Consider the following 15677-nt stretch of genomic DNA (forward strand, 5'->3'; position numbering starts at 1 on the left):
AAAAGCAGGAAAAATTAAATAGAAAATAAAATATAAAACTTTTTCTTTTCTTCTAGGGTCTCTCAACCTCCAGTGGAATTTCTATTTGCTATTTAATATCATGCTCCCTCAGGCGTAAGGTAGAAAAAAACTCAACGAATATTATTAATAACGGATACCATTATCGAGCGCTTACTATGTGCCAAGGACTCCATTAGCACTTGACATACATTATCTCATTAAACCCTCACTAATAACGGGTACATTCTAGAGTGCTGACAATATGCTACACACTATTCTAAGTGCCATATACAGTTCATTTAATCCTCACTACACCTCAGTGGGATAGACACTATTCTGATTACCTCCATTTTACAATTGAAGAAACCAAGGCACAGAGCAGTAAGTAACAGCTCAGAGTCACAGAGCTTATAAGTGGCAGGTGGAGAGCTGGCTTAGAGTCCATGCTCTAAACTGCTACCCTGTTCTGCCATCTTTATCGTTCCCCTCATTAAGAGTGAGAAAACGGAGGCTTTGCAAAAACTTGCCAAAGGGACTTAGCAAACAGCAGAGTAAAAAAATCAAAAAACAACTTGGCTAATGAGGACTTTTTTTTTTTTTGCCCTTGTTTGTAGCTCAGGCCTGACAGGAGATGTTATGAGAGTCACCTACCAGATCCCACAAGAGGTCCAGTAGTAGTAAAAGCTGCTTTAGATCACACTAAAAAGAAGAGAGGAGATAAAATACATACAGAGACACAAGAACATTCCCGAATGCCTCTTGGTCTCCTTGCACCTACCTTGCTGGGGAACTGCTGTATGACCTGGGGAATGTAGCTTATTTCCGACGGCTTCTTCTGCAGAGACACCACCACGAAAAGTTCGAAGAGCTGCTGCTCCTGTAATTCAATGAGATCCCTCTCCAAGGTCTGGTAGTGAGGATTCCTCTTGGAAGACTGCTGCAGTTGCGCTAGGCGCTTGTGGCGATCTGCAATGAAACCAGGGAGCGTGGTTTTTCCGGGGCGGCCCCGTCTTCCCTCCAACACCCAGAGGTCATGAACCGTACGGACTAATCTTCACTCAGTCACTGCTGACCGCATGCTGACTAACCAGCGCCGGCCACATGGATGACCTGGGGGGCTCTGACATCCTCAGGGAGCAAGTGCAGATTCTCACGAGCACCCAGGGCCCTGCGGTGGCGCTGACATTCCACGTCCCAACCGGTGTTCTATGTGTGTCCCAACACATATTCCTGTGCTGTCCCATCTTTCATGATGTAACACTGGGATACCGGGAAAATGTCAGGCGAAAGCACCGGCCAGACAGCAGGCGCCATTCTTGGGACCATGAAATCACACGCGCGCGTGCACATGCACACACTTCTCTTGACAAAAGAACTGAGTCCTACAGAGGCTACATACATAAAACTAAAACAAAAACTATCCTCACATTAAAGAAACTGTCCTTGTCCTTTCTCTTCTTGGCATATATTACTAATAATAGACATATGCTTATACCAATATATGGTGCTAAATGAAGAGGGAAAAAATAAGGCAACAGAAGATATCTATTAATGGGCTATTTCTCAAAAGAATAAAATTACGGAAGCATACTAAATATTTAAAGAGTATGAGCAATTCCACTCAAAACTGGATAGCATCTAGCCTTTATTCTCATTTATCTCTAAACTGTGAACAATTGGGGGTAGTCTCCTCCAGGGGAAAGGCAGTACTTGCGGAAGAAATAGTCTAAGTGTCCCAGAGATTTGATTATGTGTCATTCTGAGCCGCGATTAAAAGACACATCCTCTAATTGTTTGCTTTCCTTTTGAGATAGGATGCAGTCTGCTCCCAAAGAAGTTACACTATGGATCAAATATTAAGAACACTTAAAAATTCATCTCAGAACGGCTCCCTGGAATTATCCAGTACATTTAGTGCTCTAGGCAAAGCTTTACTTATTCCAAAGGTCTCCATTCAAGTCAAGAAAATTCGAGGTCCTGTTTCTCAGTAGCAACAGCGTTAAATTCATCATCTTTACACATCCAGGCTGAACCCGTTGATGACTTAAGTTTCACCTTCAGTTGGGCTACTGAATCAAACACCTGAAGCAATTCAGGCCAAGGAGAGAGCACATGACTGACTATTCATCATAAGATCAGAGTATCAGACTTGGAACTGCCCGGTACTCAGCTTTGATAATTCACGGTCTCTGACTTTTCCCATGCCTCAATATGTCGGTCAGTTCAACAGGAACTTACAATTTGCTGTGAAAATCCATTAGATGAAGGATACAGAGCACCATGAAGTGCTTGAACAAATACAGCCAAAAATGCGTGGCAGATTCTATATTCTAACAGAAAGTCAATGGCATAATAATTTGAAATATAAATAAAGGCCTATGAATAAGAAACAGATCAATCTTTCCTGTCTCGATGTCAGAGATATCGAAGTTACTTAAAGTACACGTGAGTGGCTAGGAAAAATCAGATACGTAATAGTATGCCTTTGTCTCGGAGGATGATTCACAAACTGTGTTTTGGCTGCTGGGAAACTACTGCACATATGTCTGAACATGTCGCCCCGCCGCTCCCCGAAGAACAGTCCATCTTAAGAACCAGACCCATGTTGGAATGTTCGCCTCATTCCAACATGGGAGATTTCTAACACTGTCAAACATCTGACGGCATACTGTTTAGTTCCCCAAATCCCACCAGTTCCTTCTAATGAAGAAATCACCTACAAAACACAGTTTAATGTGGGAAAAACATGCTCGATGACAGAGGAAGGTGCCACTCCACCCATAACCGTGATCATCACGAGAAAGGGAGCAGCCCCATTGACTCACTCACTCTTTGGCAGATACTCAGCATCACTTTCGTACCCACTGGTTTCACCTGAAAAGAGAGAGAGAGTTCCTACTTGTATTGTCCAACAGTAGCAAGTCAATGGAGTGAGAACAGTGTAAAGCCTCCATGGACCCGGAGACTTGGAGTCAGGAGTATTAAGCATGCTGAGGCTTTCTCCAGACCACTTAGTTACAACAGGGTAGGGCAGTCACAAAAGAGAACAGAGGGCTCAGAGAAGCAATGAATCTACCTCGCTTCTTCCCACACCCGGTCTCCCTCCCTCCTCAGCCCCCAGCTCATCCCTAACTCTATGAAGTCTGGTTCGGAGTAGATGGTATTTCTACATACATTGCCTTGTCTTTATATTCCCAAAGAAGACACCAACTGGGCTGAATTAAATTCTCAACACAGAACCAACTATGAATTTAGAGTCATACGAAAATGTGGGGCTCAGAGGGATAACCACATACATTTATGAAGAAACATCCAACTTCTTTTATGATGCTTCTAAGCTCCTTCTAGGCCAAACTCAGTGTTCCTTTGCCCTGAATTCTTACAGTACTCAGACTGCTTTGAACTGCTCTTATTTTCCCCAACCAGATTTTAAGTACCTTGGTGATAAGGAGCTATGTTTTTATAAGGGAGTGTTTTGTACTACAGTGCTCGGCACATAGCTAATTTACTTACACACACACACACACAGCTTTCTGAACAAGTGAATGAAAAATTTTTGCATTAAGTCTGAAGAGTTAAAGCAAAATTTAAAAATGTACAGAAAGGAAAAATCTTTCTGTAACTTTCCTCCCTTTCCCCTTTCTTTTTTTTCTTCCCAGATAGTTCCATGTTTCCTAAGAGGTGCATGGTGCTAAGGACACAAACAGGACTTTCTGTACCAAGAAAAACAAGGCTAGGAGGCATAAATGAAAAATGCGTATAAGTTTAATTATATAAAAATGTGAAATTTCTACCTAATAAAAAATTACTAAATTTGAAAAGTGAACAATGAACTGGGAAGATACTTGTAATACACATTGCTGACACAAGGATAAATTTCTTCATGTTCAAACAGCTGTTACGCATGAATAAGAAAAATTACAGCACAACAGAAAAATGAATAAAGGGTAAGAATAAGCAACCCATAGAAAAAGATTTATAACTGTTGACAAACATAAAAATTGTCCCAATTTATAATTAAAGAAATGTAAGTTAAAATTATAAATAAGCTTCAATATTCAACCATGCTATTGGCAAAAGTAAAAAGCTTTATATAACACAGTATTAGTAAAAACTATGAGAAGAAAGTAATTTTCTTTTTTTTTTTTTAAAGATTTTATTTATTTATTTGACAGAGAGAGACACAGCCAGTGAGAGAGGGAACACAAGCAGGGGAAGTGGGAGAGGAAGAAGCAGGCTCCCAGTGGAGCAGGGGGCCCGATGTGGGGCTCGATCCCAGGACCCTGGGATCACGCCCTGGGCCGAAGGCAGACACCTAACGACTGAGCCACTCAGGTGCCCCAAGAAAGTCATTTTCAAATGCTGTTCATAAAACTATAAGTGATTACAATGTGTGGGACAATTTAGCAGCAGTTATAAAAATTTTAAATGCACATGTTCTTTGAAATTATTCTACAGATGCATTCTTACCAATATACAAAGATATATACAAAAAGATGTATAATGCAGCGCTGCTTGAAGAGCAAAAAATGTATATATGTATATATATATAACTTCAAATCCATAGGTTAAATTAAATGTGAAGCAATCAAAACGTCTACGAGCTTAAATAAAATCTTTCTACATCCATACAATGAACTTACAGTACAGCTATGTGGACCTCTATGTGTTGATACTGAAAGAGCTCTGAAATATATCACTTTTTTATAAAAAAGGAAGATATACAAAGTCCGAATAGTATAAAATTTTCTGGGAGTGGCAGGAGGTTTGGGAAACCCTGGGTTTTCATTTTTTCTTATTACTGTAATTTCTCGTGGTACTCATTTAAGTTTAAAATAAGGAATAAGAGAATGTTAAAAAATGCTGCTTCTTCATAAGAGATGTAACAGAAAATGTAGCTATTTAAATACTGTATACTGTATAGGTTTTGGGTGGGGGCTGGATTTTTTTTTTTTTTTAAGTAGGCTCCACACCCAAACATGGCACTTGAACTCATGACCCTGAGATCAAGAGTTGCATGCTCTACTGACTGAGCCAAACAGGCGCCTCTTTTTCTTAATTAAAAAAAAAAAATCTTTAATTTAATTTATTTATTTAAAGTAGGCTCCACACCCAATTTTTTTTAATAGTTGACACACGATGTGACATTAGTTTCAGTGTACAATATAGTGATTTGGCAAGTGCATACATTATGGTCTGCTCACCCCAAGTGTAGCTACTATCTCATAGAATTTATGACTTCAAGTTAACCACCGTGATAGAAAGCATCCTGGAGCTAGGAAGCATTACTCAGTGTGAAGGAACAAACACTGTGAGCTCCTGAGTCCTCTTTGTGTCCTTAGCATCAGGCACTTCTTAGGGGACTATTAAGTGTCTGGAAAGAAAGAAAAGAAAGGGGAAAAGACGGAAAGGTAATACAACTGAAAAGGACCCTACCCAAGCTCATTTAGGTACCTTTAATATAGTCACCTCTGAAGGTTTTGATGATCTGCATTCTGAGACACTGAATGAAAGTTAAGGGGTTTATAAGTCAATAGGAAAATCTACTGAGAATTTGTAGGGATCACAAAAGAAATAGGTTGTCCCTTTTTTATAAGTGACTTCAACACACAAAATTATAATGATAGCATTAAAAAAGGGCAATAAATCATTTCGTAACAGCTGATAACTAAAAGTTAAGAAATATTTAGGTTGGCACAGATTCAGTAAACCCTAGCATGTACTGACAGCGTAGGTAAATATAATTATCTGGTTCTACTAGTCATTGTTGATCTATAGACAAAAGCTTAAGGAGGAAAACAAAAACCTGAGAATGTGACTAGGGAGCCAGGAGATCCTCAGGCATGAGAGAAATTCCTCAGACCCACTAGAGGAGCTGGTCACAGAGACTGGGTAAATGCGTATTTTCTCTGAGCCATGCAAAAGAAAAACACAGTTGTGGGGAAGGGTTACAATTTAGGAATTGCTCCTCTCTTTCATTTTTGTTGTCATTAGAAGTTGGCAAATCATGATGTCGAATTTTTTTTTTCAATAATGATACAGTGAAAAAAAGGGTTTGGCTTTTCAAAAACTTATCATAGAGCCAAATTTACCAAAATATTCCTAATCCTTAAGGCACAACTACGGCATACAACTAGAATAAGAGATCAGCGAGAGCCCATTTAGTGGTATACCTTGACACTGTAGTTGTTACTGGGCTGCTATTAATCCGGAAAAATGGTAAATTTCTGTAGGAATTTGTCCGGGCCCCCAGAGTCTTGCAATTTTACATAATTTGCAATTCACCATGTATTTCCTTATCTAGAAACAGTGACAATAATGTCTGCCACAGAGGGCTACTGAGAAAATCAATGATAATGAGTCTGAAAGGGTCCAGCATAGTATCTGGCACCAGTTTTCACCTTCTGTATCTAGTTCTGAATTATGCAAAGAAAAAGCCTTTGACAATATCCTTGTTGAGGATAAAAAATACACATGGAGAAGAAATAAACTGCTAAAAATCAAAAAAGCATTATGAGAAAAATTGATAGTAACTATTGGTGATGGGAAAGGATAAGATTTCATGGTACCACACTCCTTCCTTCGAACGGACACGTCCTCCTCTAGCTCAGCTTCTTTGTCTGTAAAATTAGGATAGTCCCTGCCTCCTAGGGTTGTCGTATGTTGTCCGTGAGATAAAGTATGTAGAAAAACTAATACTCCCCTCTGTAAATGGTACCTATTAGTCACAATAACCAAAATTATTTTTTCTGCAGAAGATAACATGTTTTGATAACTGCTTTTGAAAATATGAAAACTTGAAAAAAACATGATAACTTGTATCTAAAATGGTGACTAGCTGATTTTAGAGTAAGAAGAAGAGAGTCTTTTGTAGCATGGAGGATTTTATTTTCAGATAGTAATTGTTGGAACGCAGAATAGATTTTCAAGGGAAATTAAGAAATTGCTGTCTTTGGACGTCTGCAAAAATAGGAAACATTCTTCTCTGGTATGACTTGGCTGTTGTACTTCACTTGACAAAAATTGCTAAAGTCTACATATTCTTTGCCAGACAACCAAGTAAAGAATTTTGCATGAGTCTATATGAAATTCTAATAACTCACTATGGATGTTCTAAGTTTCTTAATGAAGACATGTTTTGGGGCACCTGGTGGCACGGTCGGTTACGTAAGCATCCAACTGCTGGTTTCAGCTCAGGTCGTGATCTCGGGTTTGTGAGATAAAATCTCACATCAGGCTCCACGCTGAGCTCAGAGCCTATTTGAGATTCTCTCTCCCTCTCCTCTGTCCCTCTCACTCATGCTCTCTCTAAAATTAAAAAATAAATCTTAAAAAAAAAAAGACAATGTAAATTTTATCTAGACATCTGAAGGCTAAAACTACTGAGCTGAGTAGATGATTACCACGTGAGTACCACAAACCTGTGGTCTATATAGATCTCATATGCTCATTTCTCCACTAAAAGAGTCTATACTGATAAATGACGACAAATCAAAGTAGGAGTACAAAATAATGGTGCAATCTGCCTCTGAAAATTAGTCTTGAAAAAAAAAAAGAAATTAGTCCTACTGGTTTCTAATTATTATTTAACTTAGTTATTTTTTCACGTTGTTATTACTTGGCACAGAACAACTTAAAGGGATTTGAGGAAGAGTAAGAAATAATCCTTTATCCTAAAGAAGTCCTATTGAAGCAGGATAGGAAAGTAAGCCAAAAATTCGAATTTACATAAACATTAAGTTATATGATTCTCCCCTCAAACGCTCATAGGTCTGGACTTCTGGAACAACTCTTACCTTTTGAGGGAGGTACGTCTTTTCCAGTGTATGGGTGTAATTTTACCCTCTTTTTCCCTCTCTTAGATTCAAATATGTCAGCGATTTTCAATACAAGCTGAAAAAAGACCAACAAAGTACAAGTGAAAACCAACAACAACTTGCTTTTTTTTTTTTTTTTTAAGATTTTATTTTTAAGTAATCTCTACACCCACCCTGGGGCTCGAACTCACAACCCCCAGATCAAGAGTTGCACACTTCACTGACTGAACCAGTCAGTAGCCCCACTGTTTTTTTTAAAGATTCAATACTAAGTTTTGATGATATTAATTAGTGACTCTCATTCAGAGAAAGATCCATTTTATAAATAAAAACCTTAACATTTAAAAAATTTGGAACCTAAAATGATCTTCATTCAGATAATATGTTGTTCTAATACGAAGTCCATACACATGGGTAAGAGAAGGAGGAAAGGGTATTTCCTTTCCAGCAGAACCCAGCACAGGCTCTTAGAGAGATTCCTTGTCACTCTGTGTCACAACATGCAAGAAATCTGCCTACTGCACTCTCGTTGTTGACCAAGCCTTCCCTATCACCCAGAGTAAGAAGAGGAATACTCATTCCACTTGGAAGCCAGGGTAAGGCTCAGTTATTTCTGTTCCCAGGAATTCTTCACAAAAAGAAGATACTCATGCTGACAAAGTTTTTGTCAAAGCAAATACTCTCTTTGCTACTTGGAGCATTAATATTATAATTTATTTTAGAAACATCCTAAAAACAGGAGGCTCTCAAATACGCTTTCGTATAAAAACCAGGCTCCACTTAGTAAGCATTACTCAGAATTTTTTTCTTTGCTGCTGGGAGGTGTGTGTGAAAGAGACACACACACACACACACACACACACACACACAGAGTAAGTTTTAAAAAAAGGGAAAGATACATCAACAAGACTCAAGAAATCTTTTAAAAAGTGAGGAAAAAATCAAGCTGATGAACAGTCACATTTAAAAGCAGAAATTTGGGGCGTCTGGCTGGCTCAGTCAGGGGAGCATGCATTTGAGCCCCACAGTGGGTGTAGAGATTGCTTGAATAAATAAACTAAAAAAAAATCAAAGGAGGAGTTCATTTGTTTTCCTAGTATATTTCTTTTTTCTTAAAATTCCAAGCTTTTCCTTAATCATTAATCCTGATTTAACATATTTAATGCCCAGAATTACAACTGTTAGGAATATAAGAACCAACAAAGTTGCTTGAGAAAAATGTTCCTGTTTTCTCTTTTGTCCTTGTTTCTCTAGCAATCTTGGCAATTCATAGGCAGTGAATCAGTCCAGAGAAAGAAAAATAACATGTGAGAAACATGTGCTTCCAATATGCAGATTATTCCCACATTTCTGGATGAGTTTATTCTTTTAAAGATTTTGTAACTGCCATTCAAGTGAAAAATTACCAATGTTCTTAAATATTACCATTATATAAAAAAAAAAAACCCGCAAGAGAATCCAACATAAAAAGACACTGTTAGGGACTATAGGAAAGACGTATGAGAGTAAACATGTACTTTGGAGATATACTGACCAAAAATAGTGTAATTATTATTTTTTTTAAGATTTATTTATTTTGGAGAGAGCACGCACTCAAGGGGTGGGGGAGGAGGGAAAGGGAGAGAGAATCTTAAACAGATGATATGCTGAGTGAGGAGACTGACATGGGGCTCGATCTCATGACCCTGAGATCACGACCTGAGCTGAAATCAAGAGTCGGATGCTTAACTGACTGCACCACCCAGGCACCCCTAAAAATACTGTAATTCTTAATAAGCATTTGAAAACTATACTCAAAAGGAGACTCAAATATTATAAAGGAAAGGGAACTACCTGTTCTAGAAACATGAGATAAATAAAATTAAAATTTTGGTTATGAGTTACGAAGAGATGCCTACATTTACCTTCCAGTAAATACTGTAGGATACAGCAGGAAATACTATAGAAGAGTCTTGCCAAAAAATGATAGAAACCATGCTGCTATATACAGTTGACACGAACAATATGAGACATTAGGAAATCTACTCTAGCAAACAGTCCCACACAGGCTTTCACAGTAGGGGAAGAAAGGAAGGGTGGGGAAGAGGCATATGGACTAGATCAGTGATTTTCAAACTATGAAACCAGTTTTCCTTCCTGGGATAGTTCTAGTCATCAAACGGGAAGTAAATGAAAACTGCTGTCCTCACGGAATGCTGCTGCTGAAGATACTGAAAAGTCAAAATGTTTATTGCAAATAGAACATCCTAATAGCATTTAATCCAGGGAGGGTCGCTAACAGCTTATTCCTGCCTGATCACGAGTTCATCGCCATATTTTACCACCTCACTTCTGAAAAGACCGTTGAGGACACAACTAGAAAAGGAAAAGTTGGATCATTCACCTAGAGTTAGAAAGAGAACAAGCTTCGAGCCCTTGGGGAATCCGCAGTACCTAAAACACTGAAGCATGAAATTAAAAGCACTGCAAATTTCTGCGGGTCTCACTAAAACCTACAATCCATTATTCCCAAATATTTGTTAATGTCATTCCAAGAACCATGTCTTAAATGCAATCCCTTATGTGTTTGTACTCTCGCCCCTGTGAACACATGATCTGTTGTCTCTGGGCCATGTGGAAGGCTGCTTTGTTGTGCCAGCATGATATATCAGAGGAGAGAACTACTGCAGAAAACATCGGATTCTTACATATTCCTCACCATACTCAGGAGAGTAAACAGATAAATAAGGAAGTTTGCTTTCTTTTTTCTCCCCACTGAGAGAGATGTGTTTAGTGCTTTTTTAAAAACCGTGTGTCTTTAACTCTTCACATATTAAAGAGGGAGGGGCAGGAAATAGATCAGAAGAATTAAAGTATTGTGGAACAGAATATTTCCCAAGGAACTGATCTGCAGTTGCTAACCCAAAAAACAGCTGGGACTTTTATTTAATGTTAAAATCAGGTACACACACTGTGGGCCAAATGAATACACGCAGCTAATTCAGATGGGATTAAGGAAAGGAATACTGTTTAAATGATCTAATTTTTTTTCATTTCTGCAGAGTTAGCCTGAAAACTTTCTAAATTATAGAAGAACAAAGTAACAAAGAATTTAAAAAATATTTTCATGCAATTTCTTAATCGTCTTTCCTTAAAAATATGTATCTGTTTACATATCATCCCAATTTCTTCATTTTGGTTCTAACAGTTCTGTTTGAGATGATTTACATTTACTGCCTTTTCTCCCTTGAGAGAGAAATCATTTATTTAATGCAATTGCTGATAATTTCTATTTCCAAGTAAGAGTCAAATTTCTTTTTTCTTCCCCCAAATGGAAAGTTTTGCCCCAAATTAAAGGCATATACTTTGTTATTACTGAAAATCTGTAAACTCAGGCACAAAACTGTTCACTTCGGCAATTAAATAAATGAGTGAAAATAACAACACTGGGGCGCCTGAGTGGCTCAGTCAGTTAAGGGGCTGCCTTCAGCTCAGGACATGATCCCCGGGGTCCTAGGATCAAGCCCCACTTCGGTGTCGCTGCTTGGCAGGGAATCTGCTTCTCTCTCTTCCTCTGCCCCTCTCCCTCTGTTCGTGCTCTCTCTCTCTCTCTCAAATAAATACATAAAATCTTAAAAAAAAAAAAAGGAAAAGAGAAGAACAACACTGAAGCCAGCTTCATAGAATGTTCTCTTACATGAGATTCTAGTGCTTCCTTGAAACAGGCAGCTGATTTTAATGAGAACTAAGGTAACCGAAATGAAACCTTCCAACTAAAATCAATTTTCGAAATCCATAAAGAAGTCTTGGCAAAAGCCACTCATGCATTCTTCTTGCATGAGCAAAAACCTAAACCTTAAGGCCGCTTTCCAAATCTTCTCATTCCAGTAGATCAGTTCTAACCTATTATTCATTTCAGTCTAAAGTTTATTTATTCTCATTTATGGAAATGAAATAAGAGTCAAAGAATGAAAGTACTAGAGTCCTTACCCTTGGAAGATTTTTCCTTTTCCTGTTTGCAACTTCTCCAGCTCGGAAGAGCTTCCATTCAGTTAAAGTGACAGGCAAAGTGGTATCCTTTGTGAGCTTTGACCGTAAATAAGCTTGAGAGCTCTTCAGTTCCATAGTCCTCCGGTGGAGAAACTGAGGTTTGGGAGGAAGCTAAAACAGAAGAAGATGTACTGGTAAGAGTTAAGATCATCTGGGGAATGCTGATGGTCTCCAGGTCAAGTTATCATAGAAAAAGACGTATCTTGTCTTTAAAGTCACCTCAACTGAGGATACCAGAATTTCTTTTGCACCATTTGTAAAGCTGTTTCTCAGGTTTCTAATCCAATGTTTTACTACGATGTCATCCCATTTCCAGAAAACAACAGCTCAGAGTCCTCATTAACTCAAGGCAGCCTTTGCTTGCGGGGGTGACAAATGCTTCCAGGGACGAGACAGGTAATTTAGGCCACAGACTGTCATGGGACTGATAGGAAGCTGTGGTAAACTACAGTGTAATGAAAAGCTCATGACCTGGCTAAAGGTGTTCATATCCTCATTTTTTTGAACTGCTAGTAAGTGAACAAACAGAAACTCCAAAACCAAAGAAAACAAAAAGCTGTGAGCTACCCAAAAAAACCCCATAAAGAACACAAAAACCACCACTATCAACAAAATCCATATTTCAGTGCCTCTTAATCTTGGCCCTAGTTAAACCGTTCTAACCTTTTTGCAGGGATCATAAACAAGATTCTTATGTTTTCTTATGTCAATAATACATAAGGTTTTCTTTTTTTTTTTTTTTTTTTAAAGATTTTATTTATTTATTCAACAGAGATAGAGACAGCCAGTGAGAGAGGGAACACAAGCAGGGGGAGTGCGAGAGGAAGAAGCAGGCTCATAGCGGAGGAGCCTGATGTGGGGCTCGATCCCACAACGCCGGGATCACGCCCTGAGCCGAAGGCAGACGTTTAACCGCTGTACCACCCAGGCGCCCCAACATAAGGTTTTCTTATACTGAATCTTTGGTTATACCTTTGGTGCTCTGAAAGCACTTTTAGGGGGCGGTAGCTTCCAGGCTGAAGGGGATCTCCACATGGGCAAAGGCTGCACTGGAATATCTTCATATGGATTTTCCTTGGCGGGATCTTGAAATGTAATGGGAACACAAAGTTTAGAGAAACATAGTTCAATGGAAACAAAGGGACTACAGCTAGGAAGAGAAATAAGGAACTGCGTTCAGCTTCCTAGTCGATACTGCTGGCCCTTTAAGCTTGAAAACCACTCAGGCGTCCAACCAAGCTAAAAGAATTCTCAAAATACTATACTATAAACATCTACTTCTGAACTTAGCAGTCCACTAAACTGGCTGTGAAAACCATTCAAGAACAAAAGAACTTATACGACAAAAGTTTCCATATTTAAAAGAAATATCTACAGCAAGATATGCTTGATTATAAAAGAAAATACCATCCTACAGTTAAGGGCCCCACCAAATACCTACTCATTAAATTTAATTGCAAAGTTTGTGGACACGTACATATGATATCCTCATAGATATTGTCCTCCGACTGTGTGTAATAAAGTGCTGAGCCAGAATTTCTCCCAAGTTCTTCATGAATCTTCTGTGAGTTCCGATTTCGAAAGTGCTGAATATCCTCAAATTCAAAGGATTTCCTTAAAAAAGGAGATATGTTTAAGTTATAAGTTCTAAAACTCCAGGGGCTCCTGGGTGGCTCAGTTGTTAAGCATCTGCCTTCGGCTCAAGGCATGATCCCAGAATCCTGGGATTGAGCCCCACATCAGGCTCCTCCGCTGGTAGCCTGCTTTTTCCTCTCCCACTCCCCCTGCTTGTGTTCCCTCTCTCCCTGGCTGTCTCTCTCTCTGTCAAATAAATAAATAAAATCTTGGGGAAAAAAAAGTTCTAAAACCCTAGTCTTCTTTAAATGGGTATGCTAGAGAGAAATCCATAAGTAAAGGACTTGTATGCAAAATTACAAAGGTGTTTTATCAGATAACCTAAGAAAAAACAAACTAGGCTGGTACCTTATATACACCATGAGAAAATTGGAGGCTTTTGGCCAATCATTCGTGTTCTTTATTGCATAACTTTATTAAATTCACTCTCTAATGAAAAGTGAAGCCAAGACCAGCATGTCCTAAATGAAGCAGGAGAATAGTACTTACTTCCCTACACATTCTTACAGATATAAAATGCAAGTTTTTCTGATGTTCTTACATCCACAAATTGTCTTAGATATTATTTCCTTTTGTAGGTACTTTTCCCTTAGGTTAATCAACATCTATAAAATCAAACTAGGCCTGTGACCCATGCAGGGAAATGAAAAGGGCTTTGAAAAGAAAAAAGAAGCTCCATAGTTCTGCAAGGACAATCCTTAGAAATCATTATGGAGCAAATATAAACACACCTTTTAGATCGCCCTTTGATTTTTCTGCCGTATTTCTTTGGTTCAGGTTCCTGAGAAGAGCCCAAATTAGACTCTGCGCAAGAACTATTTTCACAGTATTTTGTGTCACAGTTTCTTTCTTTACAGGGCATAACACCGGATTCAGATAAATATCTGAATGTCCTGCGAGGTTTGGGCAAAGGATTTATAGAAGGTCCACATTCTTGTCCCTCGGGTTCAGAGTAAATATTTTCTAAACTCTTAGTTATTCCATACGAACTGTCCAGAACTCTGAAATTCAACTCTTTTTCTGAAGAGTCACAATGTTCTAAAGCCAAATTCAAGACTTTATCCGGGGGGAGTGCTTCTATTTTCTTCCACAGTATCTGTGAGGTATAGAAATTTCCTGGAGGTAAGGAAGTCTCTGGATCCAAAACAACTTCTTTCCAGCTTTCTATCTGTTTGACCTGAGAACACACCCAATTGGACTCGGATTCATTTCCAAAGAGGTGTGTATCATCATATCCATGTTTCCCACTTTCATCCTCAGTTTGATCGTGGCTTTTAGCATCTTCATGAACATCTAGACCAACGTTGAGAGACTTGGTTGTACCCAACTTTTTGCTCTTTCCCTCAGCAACAGGACTTTTCTTAAGGAGAATCTCTTGATGACAGTTATTATATCTCACTCCGAAGTCCTTTGGGTGCCACTTCTCTGGATTAGAGATACCATTAGTTCTTCCTTCCCACTGAGAAATTTTTTGTTTGATGTTTTTGCAGTGGCTTCTTGACAGTGTCTGAACGGCAGAACGAGAAAAACTGGCGTCCATGTTCCCAGTTGGGTGCATGACAAAGTATGAATTTTACTGAGGTTCCATTCTAAGTAACTGGGGAATACTGTATTCTTTATCCTGTCAGTTAGAATCCAAACAATTCCAGTATGTTCCTTTCATCTTTAACTTGGAAATCTCTTTTGAAAGAGAAAAATTTTGATTATTGATCCTTGTGGAAATGGCTGCACCTTTATCTTGAATATTCCTATTAAAAAGAGACAATCATGTTAACACAGTTTTATAGTTTCCTAACTTAAAGTCCGCTAAAACACTAGCTATCCCTAAATAATTCATTTACAGTGCATATGTAAAAATGTACCTGTCATCCACTAAGTAATTCAACTCCATAAAGGCATTCCTAAGACGGTGATAGAACACAGAGAAAATAGCACTTGTGATATTTCTCAAATTGTCAGCTTTAATGTTCTGCCGTATTTAATTTCCTAAAGTTGGGGAGAATGAGGTTTTATAAGAGATTACACACAGCGGTATACAACAGTATTTTGTAAAACCAATTCCTTAAGAAACCTTCTCATAATGAAACAAGGACCAGCAGAGGATTATAAAAAGCATACCTATACAGAAATACATCGCAAATAACTAAAAAGTTTAAGCATACATCCAGAGAAAGAGCCAGTTCGTTTGGAAATACA

General features: G+C 38.5%; 1 protein-coding gene across 7 annotated transcripts in view; it reads right to left on the reverse strand.

Annotated features, from left to right (window-relative positions):
* Nucleotides 1-15677, reverse strand: part of DENND2C (DENN domain containing 2C) — a 78881-nt gene that overhangs the window by 20809 nt on the left and 42395 nt on the right. For 5 of the 7 annotated variants that reach the window (XM_034654149.1, XM_034654143.1, XM_034654148.1 and 2 more), the window contains exons 2-8: nucleotides 14213-15229; nucleotides 13324-13460; nucleotides 12819-12931; nucleotides 11787-11957; nucleotides 7797-7893; nucleotides 2830-2874; nucleotides 779-966 (exon numbers count right to left, since the gene is read on the reverse strand). In XM_034654149.1, the coding sequence (XP_034510040.1) occupies nucleotides 779-966; nucleotides 2830-2874; nucleotides 7797-7893; nucleotides 11787-11957; nucleotides 12819-12931; nucleotides 13324-13460; nucleotides 14213-15039 (1578 nt within the window). In that variant the 5' untranslated portion in view covers nucleotides 15040-15229. Of the gene's footprint in view, nucleotides 1-778; nucleotides 967-2829; nucleotides 2875-7796; nucleotides 7894-11786; nucleotides 11958-12818; nucleotides 12932-13323; nucleotides 13461-14212; nucleotides 15230-15343; nucleotides 15468-15677 lie in introns of all 7 variants that reach the window. The other 2 variants (XM_034654146.1, XM_034654145.1) reach the window with 1 other exon arrangement.

Source organism: Ailuropoda melanoleuca, chromosome 2 (assembly GCF_002007445.2).
Source record: "Ailuropoda melanoleuca isolate Jingjing chromosome 2, ASM200744v2, whole genome shotgun sequence".
NCBI lineage: Eukaryota > Metazoa > Chordata > Mammalia > Carnivora > Ursidae > Ailuropoda > Ailuropoda melanoleuca.